A 12,464-nucleotide genomic window follows, 5' to 3' on the forward strand; every position below is an offset into this window, starting at 1 on the left:
GTGAGGTTTCATGCTTTTATCAGGAGTGTCTCTCTTAAGCGTCATGCTATCACATCTCAAGTATGTACCTTTTTAACTCTTGCTGTTGAACCAGAGTGCAACCCCTATGTAAACCCAACTATACCTCTACTCCGATATAATGTTGTCCTCGGGAGCCAAAAAATCTTACTGTGTTATAGGTGAAACCGCGTTATATCGAACTTGCTTTGATCCATGGAGCGCGCAGCCCTGCCTCCCCGAAGCGCTGCTTTACCACGTTATATCCGGATTCGTGTTATATCATATCGCGTTATATCGGGGTAGAGGTTTGTTTACATTTCTCTCTGCCTTCTGTAGGAAGGCTGAACTTCTCAAGGGAACATTAGTGTATGGGGCAAAGATTCCTAGGAAGTTCATTTTGCCCCACATAGTACAAGTATCAGCATGCAAGTGTTCTGAGAGAGACCACATATGAATGGGCTAGGATGAAATAAAGTGGACGTAGTATTAAATGCATGTATAGGTTTTCACCTTTACTTTTCATCTAAGGTATTTATAGACTGCTAGTCATTGTGGGATCTAAGTGCCGTTCTGTTTCCACATCTGGCATTGCTAAACAGCAATGAACAAAGCATTAATAGCATATTGAATCTAGCAGGCCAGCAAAAAGTAGTCCATTACTTTGTCGTGGTCAGTAAACTTCAGCTGGAACATCATTCCCCCATCCTTACAATAACTTATCAGGTCTCTTTCTGCAGCATTTGGTTCAAAGGTTATAATTCTGCTGATTTTAGAACCTTATACTGAAGTGCTCTACCATATACTCTTAGTACTTGTATATGTTTTACTTCTGATCCTAATTGATTTATTTTTAGGATGCCCATTACTATAGTAACTGAGTGCCGGAGTAGGAATTCTAGCATAAAGTAGAATCCGTAATAGAGATCTTCTTTTTATCCATGTAATATGTGGAAACCCTTCTCTGTTCAGAAGCTACTAACAGCTTGTGTTGTGTGGGATTCTTTACATAATTGATGGAGCTCTGCAAATCCCCTTCTCTAATCTTTAAAGATGTTACTCTCCTCCTTTTCAGTTGAAAATGATTGAATCTTTGCAGATCATGAATGTCGCTCTTTAATTGGCTAGAGGGGTCGCAACTGGGTGATTCTGTCCTTCCACTCTTGCGTGTATTTGTAACACGTTAAAAAACAAAGCCCACATGATTTGTTGACTGCCCTTTTGTCCCTTGTAGAGTTGTTTTGGGTATAGAATTGCTGTAGCCAAACACGAAAATAACTTTAAAGGATTGAGTTTGACAAATAGAAGCTTGGAATATTAGAGCTGTAAACAAGCATAAATATGTACCAAAAATATGTGCATGGATTTAGGTTTTTTGTATCTTATTTATATTGTCTAAATCTGGTAACAAACACAAACAAACAGTAAATCATTAGCAACTATTTTTGTCTGCTCTGCACACTGCTGGTTTCTTATCGCTATTCATGTCCTTTGTATTGAAGGCTTTGCCTAGGGTTTGGTGCCCGTGGGACACTGACATGTAAAACTGTTGGCCATACTTGTCTTTTCCACCTCTTGCCCTCCTATGGTCTGCTGTCCCTTTTGATATTGCCTGGTGCTGGTGATACAAAAACCACGGTGAGTCAGAAATTTAGCTGGAAGTGTGAACCCCATCTGATTCAGCATCTTGGCTGACCAGCCTCCCTATGAGCTTTCCACCCATTCTGTGTAGACTTTAACTGGGAAGTCACATGCTCACATTTTTCTGTTCCCCTCGCACTCATGCTGGCTCTTGAAATTTCTTTGTACCTGGGAATTCCCTCTTCCTATTGCACTGTACTTTTTCAAGTGTGAAACATTTCATGGGTGGGTTGTAAGGCCATGGTTCTTCCCCATCAGATTAAATGTAGTAGCCCCTGTATGGAGAAGGGGATGGGGGTGGAATCACAGCTGCTGTGAGTTTCTGCAGGGGCCACCAATTTATTTAACTCCTTTGCCCTTCCCAATTTTGTAGCATGAGCATCTCATAGGCCAAGGGGAGAAGATAAATACTTGAGGCATTCAGAATGTCACCAGAAGACTCCAGCATATTGCCTGTAACAGTCTAGAACCCCCACAGTGAGCTTTGGATTATCTATACATGGTGGAAAATGAATAATTTTGTTTTCTATAGACCTATGTGTTTGTCTTTGAAAAAGGTCCTTGGGCATTTATAAGACATACGCTTGTTCAATACATTTATTGAACTTGAGGCTTGGATCTAAAGTGGCGGGGGGTTATGCTAAAGCTGCCCCTGCTCTCTCTCCTGCCAATCCACTGGAGTCCACTGCATTCATATTGTTAAGCACAGCACATAGCCTTCTCCTGTCCTGCTAACAAAGACAGTGCAAGTTTATTTTAAAAATAAAAAACAAAATGCCTAAATGCTACATGGTAAATGTAGTCCGAGTCCATCAGGGCCATGTCTGCTAAAGGTTTTTGTTGCATTCTGCCTGATTCAAAGCAGCTCTGAAAAGCTGAAGGCGTGTCCCAGATGTCCAAGTCTGTCATGCCTCTCTCTCCACTGGGTGACAGATCTCTTACAAGCTGGCCCTGGAGAGATGAGAGAGAGAGAGAGACACGTTACCAGCTTCCGATGTTTCAGGGCTTTGTTGCTCAAAATTAGTTATGCACTCTTCAAGCTTTGTGTGTGGTGGAAGGGATGACATACTATAATAGTGCCCTCCTCTGATATTTTTCTAGGGGACTAGAACCACTCCTCCTCTTTCCAGTTCCGTTAGATGTGCAAACATCACCCATCTAGAAAAGAGTGGTACATTCTTGCTATATCTAATGACCCTCCCCTTTGTTTCCTAATGAAAAGTGATTTGGGGCGGAGGGGTGAAATTCCGAGAGGTACTGACAAGTCCCTGCGAGGGAGAATGCTCAGTAGGCCTCTACATGCCCTATGGTGGGGACAATCACACTAATGGATTGCTAGCTGCAGTGGGTAAGGTACTACCTAGGCGAAGTTCATGATGCTCATGTACTGTCAGACCGAGGGGGAGCTGGAGTCACAGATGGCAGTGACAGTACCCTGAAAAGCCTCTTTCTGCCTTAAGATGTGACACGAGTCTGTCTGCCATTAAAGCAGGAAGCTAAATGAGCAAACTGAAATCCTCACGGTCATGGGTGTCAGTGCAGAACCTCTGATAACTTCTCTTCGTAATACAGGAAGTTCTCTTGGATGTCCTCCCAGGGCTCGAAGGCCTTTGCCTCTCCTTCTTCCTGCTCTGCAAAGTTCTGCCAGATATACTCAAAGTCTTGAGGCTTCATAATCTTCAATTTGCATCCAGATGCCTTCAGCTTCTTCAGGGCGGCCTGCATCTCTGGCTCCTCCCACATGAAGAGGCGGCTTACCAGGATGGAGAGGCGTAGGTTCTTGTTCTTCTGCAGTACCTGGGCTATCCGGTCAGCACAGGGCGCACAGGGGCTGGAGGAGACATACCAGGTGACGTTGTAGCGCAGGTTGGGATCGCATGTGGGCAAGATGTTGTTGAAGAAAGCATCTTCGGCATGGGCTGCTGCATGCTCATCTTCCAGATACCCCCGAAAGCTCCCCGGCTCTTTGCCTTGGATCTCCACAACGTAACATAGGAAGGTCTTGTTTCTGCCTGAGCTGTATTCTACATTCCTGAACTGGAATTTGAAAAAGAAGGCGGGGAAGCGCTCCCTATGGAGAGGGGGAGAGCAAGAGAAATGCCTCAGTGTTAGAACATACCCTATAATAACACAAAGCCTTTAAACAGCAACTCTCAACCAAAGCTCTCGACAAATGTTAGTCAAGCCGCACGCCCGCCCTGCCGCTCTCAGAGTGGAAATAGAAGTACCATGTTTTACAGATGAGGAAAACAAGTCAAAGAACTTGTGACTTGTCCAAGGCTCCCAACCAGTCAGTAGCAGAACTGGAATGAAGAATTAGGGCACTGGACAGGAACTCGGAAGTCTTGGGTTCAGTTCCTCAGCTCAGCCACAGACTTCCTGTGTGGTCTTGGGCAACTCACTTAATACCCTGTGCCTTGGTTCTTCACCTGCAAACTAGGGGCTATATCTCCTGTCTCACCTGGGTGCTGTAAGGATGAAAAATTAATTGTTGTGAGGTGCTCAGACAGTCTATAGTCATCAAGGCCATATAAGTACGTAGATAGGAATAGAACCTTGGGGTTGTGGCTCCCCGTCCCATGTTGTCTCTGCCTGGCTTCTTTGGGTTGTGTGTGACGCATCCGTCCACCCTGCAAATCTCGGTATATTCTCTATTAGAGTATTTCAAGACCAGTCAGCACAAGGAGTGACTTTCTTGAAGCTACTTCGGTGTGTTATTTGAATGTTTCTTTTTTTATTGCTGCAGGAAGCAGGAAAATGACTTCCCTGGGTACAGGTCTGCTAGAGCACTTCAGATCTGAGCTGCACACCTGCCATTCCAATGTGAAGCCCCTCCACAGCTCTGCCAGTGCCCTTTAATGGTAGCCTACAGTACCCTTACAGTCCAGAACTCTGGTCTGTTAACTCTTCTCCATCTAGACTGACTTTCTTCTGAACAGAGGCAGATGACTGGCTAGTATTAGCATATAAATGGCAAGCTTCTGCACACACTGATGCAAGCGTACTTCAGTCCTGGCGGTTAGCCTGCTGTTCTAGTTCTGGTCCTCTAACGTCAACTGTGCTGTGGTTTTGTTGAATGTGGATATAGGAGACTAAATCTAGCCCTGGTATAAATAGGTGCGTCTCCCCCTGAAGTCATTGTGAACTGTTCCTCCCCCGGTTTCCAAATATATTTAATCTCAGTGATTTGTCACCGCTGAGATGAATTTGCTTGTGGTCGTTTTCCAGAAGAGGATGTTCTCTGGAATTGTTTGGGGGAGTTATATTTAGTTCCCTAAAATGCTGTAGCCCTGGTACCTCTGACACTCCCCATTTAAGAGGGGAGGGATGACATTCAAGATGTGACCATGATCTCCTGATTTGGACCCCATTTTGCTAAGGGTTTACATACACCTAGTCAAATGACAGCCCAAACCCTGAATATTTTATAATGTAACTTAAAGTTCTAGGACTGCAGTTCAAATACTCTGCTTCGCATTTCCGAACGGTGCTGCTCCATGGGTGCTAGCCGCAGTGCAAACTCTGCTATATACCGGCTGCAGGGGATTAGGGCACTGTGTTCTCTAATCCTCCTCAGAGCCAGTCTGCGCAACACAGTGGTTAAAATGGTGGTGGTCGCCAATGAGGCGTCTGTTGCAATCGCTGGTGGTACTGCCTCAGTGTGAAGAAAAATAGTAAGGTAGACAAGGCCTCTCCATTTTGACTGAGGAGCAAACAATTCCTCCTGTGTGGAAGATGCTTTGGTGACAGGGCAGTCATAGAGGATTATAAATATAGTACTGTCAAATAGTACGAGGCCAAGCACAAACTGGAAAATATAGAACAGGCAGAGATTTGATTCTAGTATTGAAAACCGCTGAATATATTTTCATTCAAAATATGAGTAAAAAGGAAGAACACTTGGGTCCAGTGCCCCTTGGAGTCAATGGAAGGGCTTCTGCTGACTTCAGTAGACTTTGAATTATGCCTTCATTGCCTATTTTCGTGTGTAATCAAAAAGAAAGGGCCAAAAGGATCAAGGGCTTGTCTAGACGAGGGAAATTTGCATTGATGCGGTTATACCAGTTCAGACATCTAATGTAGATACGCTGCCCAAATTAAGTTCTGTTGTGCCCTCGTGCAATGTGTCTGCATTAGGAGTTTTCACTAATGCATATCATTGCAAATTTCCCTAATCTAAGCAAGCCCCAACAGACCAAGCAAAGTGACCTTCAAAATTCCTCCTCTTGACAGTACTTTCTCCTTCTTTCCCCCTATGAAGATTTAAAGGTACCTCATTAAGAGCCTAACCCTGTTCCTTTGTAAGTGAACTGCAAAACTCCCACTGATTTCATTAGGAGCAGGATCAGACCATAGTGCTTCCCTCGCATGGACTGGGTGAAAGTCCTACTCTCTCATTCCTTGAGTCTGAAAAATTTACATTTGTTTGGTAATAGCAAACTTCATGACTTTACCTCTGAGATAATTAGTGACTCCTTTTAAAAATCAAAAGGTTCCACCCAGCACAACAAGACATTATTTTACAAGAAATTAACATATTTATTTAAAAATTTAACAGATATAATAGTTACATACAAATTCATCCCTGATATAATTCCGTTGACTTCAGTGAAGTTACAGCAGGGGTGAATGTCTCTCTCATCTTTTAATGAGTCATTTAATCTGTGAGGGCCAGATCCAAAAGCTCTTAAAGTCAATACAAAGACTCCTATTGACTTCAGAGTGCATTAAATTGGGCCCTCCAACCAGACCTTACATAAAATCTCTTCCCTATCATGTACTAGGCGGGCTGGGATTACCTGGGATGTTAAACCAAATCTGTTTTCCTAGCTATGTGGAATATACACTAGATCACTTTATTTCCAGTAAAGAAGCCTGTAAACAAACCTCGAGAGACTATCTAAGATTGTTCATGGCTGGCTGAGATCTTGGAAATCGAAACCCTTGCTCATTATGGGTGCGGAGAGTACTAATTCTTGAAAAGGGCTTAAACCAATCTCAGTCAGAGCAGTGTGAATATTCCAGCACAAGTATGTCATCTAAACATCTGTAGTGGGAGAACTTAAATCCTTGTTACAGGACTTGTAGTCCCTGTTCTCAGCAATCAAAAACTGTACGAGTTGTCTTTGACTCTATGGCTGTGATATCTATTAGCAAGTGATTCAGCAGGAAAAGAGAAAACCACATGTACCATAAGATTGCACACACTTTGGACCTCTGCCAGTGCATGGTCTGACCTTTGAGCATTTCAGACATGTATAATAGTAGGTAATTATGATACTTTGCATTTCTATAGCATCATTCATCTGAGGAGGTTACAGCACTCTACAAACAATTCGTTAAGCCTCACAATACATCTCTGAAGTAGCTAAGTAAAGGGGCCGAATAGTAAAGTGACTGGTTCTCAGGAGACTTGGGTTCTAGTTCTAACCCTGATATTAAGTTGCTGTGTGACAAGGAACAAGTTATTAAACCTCTCTAGGCATCAGTTTCTCCGTGTGTAAAATGAGGATGATCCTATGTATCCATTTTTGAATGAAAGGTGGTGTATAAATGTTATGCCGAACCAACCAATAGAACCCAGGAGCTATGGTCTCTGGTTATATAGGGCCTACACAAAAGCAATGTTTCATGCTTCCTTCACTGGCTCTGTAGCAGCCATTCAGTAACAAAACTGTGTGGGGCTCACTGATGACAATGGCACAAGGATTCTCTACTGGACCCATCCTGCTCTGTCATGACTGGAGCCTACCACAACCAAGGAAAAGGGGAAGGATTTGCCACTGCCTGTCTGTGCTAGGGATTCTCATTTTCTCCCCAGAGGAATGTAGTGTAAATTAATGTATCAGTTTGAATCCCATGAAGTTGTTACAGCCAGCTGAATCTCGCTGTAACATTGAGAAAAGGATTTTAATGTTCTTAAGTGTAAAGAGCGAATCAGGTTGCCAGCCCCATTTGCAAAGTACAGACTTCTTGGGGCTGTAGGGCAGCAGCATCAAGCACTTGGCAAGGGTCATAAAATGTCCCTAATCCAAGGTTGACAACTGACATGCTTGAACTGTACACAGTGTAATTGAGCACACATGCTGGGGCATTTGGAGTTGTAAATTCTCTCATTAGCCAGATAACTGGCGCTCTCTGCTGAAATTTTATAAATAACTAGAAAATCCAAACGGGGATCACATCCAACAAAGGCACAAAGAAAGAGATTCCCATCTGCAGTCCCAGGACTTCCAAATACAATATCTTAAACATTAGGGTAAATTTGCTGGATTTTTCAGTTTCTTCTTGAGAGTCCTCTGTGATCTCCCTGTTTTCTTCCTTTGCTTTACCACTTCTCACCCTTAGGAGCCCAGCACATCAATAATAATCCCAGGTAGCCATATCTCCTGCTGGACCTCATCGGACAGCAAAAGGTAGATCTTTGGGAGCAATCCTCAAATAGCACAGTGATTAGTAAGGCATAAATACCTTGGGTTTTATGGTCTGAGCTCAGTTCCTAGTGGACGCACAGTTCCCCGTCCACATCATAAAAGCCACCATAACAGCTGGCACCAATTATTCCATTTGTTGTCAGTCTCAGTACAGAGGCCAAGGAGTAAAGACCTTTGGTCTCATGATCTCACCCTGAGAGCTGGTCTCCAGAACAGAGATGAGACCCACCGGTGGGGGGGTGTTGGGGAAACTTTCTCCATTCTTGTCCAAAGTTTACCCCTCCTGTGGATAGTAATGGACAGAGGATAGTCCCCGAAGAAGGGCAATCCAGCTAGGGTTGCCAACCCTGCAGGACTGGCCTGGAGTCTCCCGGAATCGGCATCCATCTCCCGGTGACTATTGGAAGCAATCCAGGAGATTTTAATAGGATAGTTTAAGAAAATGACATTGTCATGTTGGGGGGAAAAAAATCTCCCAGAATCTTCAGTCAGAGTTGGCAATCCTAAATCCAGCACCTCTGACTGGACCTATGTAACAGCCATGCAATGTCACAGAAATAAAAAAGTACCTTTGAGGCCACAGGGCCAGATTCTGCCTTGTCACACACCACGTGTAGTAAGTTCACTAGTGCAAAATGGGTGTAAAGTGGAATGGTAGCATTGTACGCCCACTCAGCATTCACCTTATACTGGTGAATATCATGACACTTTGTAGGATTTTCAGAAGCACTTTGCATTGGCCCAACTCTGCTTTCATTGAATGCAATGGTATTGACTTAAAAATCCTACCCAAGGGCAAGATGGTGGAGAATCGGGTCCCGAATGTGGCCCGCTATTTTTAAACCATCAAAAATGACAGAAGACTTTGTTTTCTGGTCTCACAATCTCTTTTAAAAATTATTCTCAGGTGAAATCCAGAGAGAAAAACAAGTATTAGAATTTAGGGACGGAGCAATTTAATGTAATTATTTATATCAGAATATCCATTATAGTCAGCAAAGTGACGAGTCAAAATGGCATCTTGTTACTCAACATGTTTGCTCGTTGTGTATCTTTGAATCACATCTGCTGATTTTTTGAACCAAAAGCTTTCACTCACTTTAGCCCTGTGTGGAGGCAACACAGAGAAGGGGGAGAGAGCCAGAGTATATCCTGCCTTATGCATCATCATCAGAATTGACAGCTGAGTTCTGATGGTAGAATCTTTCTTATTAGTGATGATATAACAGGGCAGAAAGGCCCCAGTTGGATTTTCAGTTCCCGGATTGAAGTCTGTGTTAAAGGCTGCTGGAAAATAATCACATTTTGGTTTATTAATTGAGCACGTAGGCTTGGCAACCTTGGGAGAGAATAAATACAGAGCTAGACCATAACATTTTTATAATGGCACTTTTCTGGTTAAGCCACACTTTAAATTATGTATGGTTGCATCTAGATAGTACAGTGCCAGGCATATTAGAAATGCTTAGGGATGGTAGATTAGACAGACAGATTTTCCTAGCCACGCTTTTCCCTCATATGTTATTAATGTATAATCATTTGTCCATTGATTAATCATCATTCCGTGCTTGTATTAGCTGTATGGTTTATTGTATTGGGATCTTATAAGGATCCTCTTGTAGGCTGTGATTTTTCAGAAGGGCTCAACACTCAGAACGTGAGCCAGATTTCCCATAAAGCTCATCACCCATTTAGACTCCTAAATAAGTGGCCAGATGTCTAAAAGACCCCCATGTCCAACATGCTGAGCTGTTTGGAAAATCTGGCCCTCAGTGTCACAGTGGGAGCTGCTGAGTCAGGGCTTAATTTGTACCAGGGCTGATCTTGGCTGTTCATAATCATGCTACCTCTGGGCTTTGCGGCATCAGTTATGAATATAAAGAAATGGCTTGAGCCCCGGCACCTCTTTCATTACAAATTAAGTGCTGTGCTGAGTACTTTTGAAAACTGACTGATGATCTGGTAGCTAAATGTGAGCGGGGCTCTTTCGACAGTCTGGCCCCAGGGATGGGTGCTGAGCCCGAGAAAATCTGACCCCTCATTTGAAAATCTAGCCCGTATGATCCATAGCGCGGGCAGAACACAGCAGTGGATATTTTTCAGGGCTGATTCTAAGGTCTCATTATTGGGGGAGCAAGTGGGTCTTCTGGGTCCCTATTTAAAAAACAAACAACCTTCCAGGAGTCATGGGGCTCATTAGACCCGTGGGAAATGGTAGATTTTAAGAGTTTAAAAAGTAAAATTTGGCAGCCGTGCCTGTATTTTGCTGATTTATAATTTATATAAAGGATGAAGGCTCTCCAATCTGTGGCTGTTCCACTGCTTAACGCTGGATAACTTTGTACGTATTTTGGCCTTTCTGACAATAATTTGGAGCCCTTTGAAGATTGTTTGGGGAGGGTGGGCGTTGGGGAAGCTTTCACCACTCTTGTCCAGAATCTACCACTCCTGTGGATACTAATGGACAGAGGATAGTCCCCAAGAAGGCCAATCCAGCACCTCTGTAACAGCCGTACGACTCCACTAAAGTCAACAGTCTCCTTTGCTTGCCCCTCTCCACCCACCCCATTAGCTCTGGAGCCGGTATTTTTCCTAACCCAGCAACAGAGGAACTTGCAAACAAGACCCCTTCAAGAAATCAATATTTCTTCAAGGGCCCAATTCTTCCACCCTTACACCGAGTAGTACCTTACTTGACTAGTGATCCCACTGAAACCAGTGGGACTACTTGCATGTTAAGTGACTTGTCAGCATTGGCAAGAGAGAATTGGTAGAATCAGGCCCATAAATGTATCCAGTGAGTTACACGCTGATCAGAATCCACCCTACACTTAAAAAAGAAACTCTCTTCACCAAGCAACTTTACCCTAGCCACAGGTTCAGCTGTAGGAAGAATTGCAACCTGCACAATATAAAGAAAAGTTCAAAAAATCCCTTTCCTGACTTGCACTGGCCCCAGATTTCATCCTTAGTTAACCAACATTAAAACTTCAGGCAGAAACCTCACCCTGGACAGACTGTGTGAGAAGCTAAGTGGAAATGAGTCATCCTGGCTTTCTTTACTCACTGCCGCTTTAAAACTAAACTCTGTGCACTGAGCTCTCTTACCCTCTCACGATTTCAAAGGGCGGCAGTTTCTCCAGCTCCTTCTTCTTCTCCTCAGGCTTCTCTGCATTTTCAGGCTGCTCCTCACCATTCTGAGTGTCGCTGGGCTCCTCCTGGTTTTCAGCCATCCTCTCCGGTGCTGGTGCACTGGGTTCAGACCACAAGGAAAGAGAGGGAGCAATTTTTCAAGACCAGTGCAGGGAGCAGAGATGGGGGTGGGGGGTGGGGAAGAGAGTTGGGAGTTCCAGTCCTAGACGCAGTTGTTGGGAGCTAAATATGGAACAACGCTGCAGTGACAGTGACTGGATGGGGTGACAGAATGATCTGACAACTCTCAGATATCATCACCCGCCCTCGCTTTTGTGAAGGCCTTTTATCAGTCTCCCTCGCTCCCCTTTTGCATTTAAAACAAAGTGACGAATTCACCATGGGCGGGTTAGGGCATGGATGGAAAACCCAGGAAGCAGAAGTCACCTATTTATCCACAGGCAGGACAGAAAATTGGCAGGCTGCAGGACTGGCCTCTTTCCCTCCTGCCCTGAGTTGCCAGCATTCTATCATCCTTCCCTTGAGGAACCACTTCTAGAAGGAGCAAGAAGAATCCCTGATTTGTTTTATGTAAAGATCACCCTGGATAATGGATGGGGCTGAGCCACACTTCAATGCGGCCCCCTGCAGACATTACAGCTGGAGCCCTCCCAAGAGCCTGAAAATTACACCCTCTGCAAACCGTGCTTTTGTGGAGCGGGCACTGAAAGACGGGGATCCAACAGGGGCAAAATCTAGTCCCATCAAAGCCAATGGCACAATCCCCACTGATGTCAAAGGGTCCAGAATTTCAAGTCAAGTATTAAAGTTAGCCGTATACAGTTACACAGAGGAAATATTTGGGGTGTAGGGCTGGGCCAGTTTACACCAGCTCAGGATCTGGTCCTTGTTCCCTACATTTCTCTCTCCTTAGACTGTAAGCTGCTTGGGGCAGAGACCATTCCTTCTTGGATGCGTGGAAATCGCACTGCAAACAAATCATAAATAATTAAAAGACTTCTCAGTTATTCCTTGGTTTGTTTACACCACCTTTGCGAACACCGGATCAGTAATTGCATCGGGTGGAAGGCAGTCTAGAGACTGGAAGTGGGAGCCTATGGTGGGGTTGAGGATCAAGTTGGAGTTTGTGTGTGGGGCCAGGAGGTTGTACTGTAATAGATCAGGAGTAAGCAGCAGTGGGATTGGGAAGTGGGGTCTAGGACTGACATGTGCAGTATGTGTGAGGTAGAGTATGGGATT

At 44.1% G+C, this 12,464-nt stretch overlaps 1 protein-coding gene across 1 annotated transcript; it reads right to left on the reverse strand.

Annotated features, from left to right (window-relative positions):
* Positions 1 to 1,390: 1,390 nt before the first annotated feature.
* APOBEC2 (apolipoprotein B mRNA editing enzyme catalytic subunit 2) lies at positions 1,391 to 11,729 on the reverse strand. Its single transcript, XM_084611040.1, has 4 exons — positions 11,652 to 11,729; positions 11,181 to 11,324; positions 3,161 to 3,709; positions 1,391 to 2,589 (listed from the first exon to the last, which is right to left on the reverse strand). Exons 2-3 carry the CDS (start codon positions 11,303 to 11,305, stop codon positions 3,172 to 3,174), a joined length of 663 nt encoding a protein of 220 aa, XP_084467166.1. The 5' UTR covers positions 11,306 to 11,324; positions 11,652 to 11,729; the 3' UTR covers positions 1,391 to 2,589; positions 3,161 to 3,171.
* Between the last annotated feature and the right edge of the window lie 735 nt (positions 11,730 to 12,464).

The sequence above is a fragment of the Lepidochelys olivacea genome (genome assembly GCF_965140295.1).
Source record: "Lepidochelys olivacea isolate rLepOli2 genome assembly, chromosome: 21".
Classification (NCBI taxonomy): domain Eukaryota; kingdom Metazoa; phylum Chordata; order Testudines; family Cheloniidae; genus Lepidochelys; species Lepidochelys olivacea.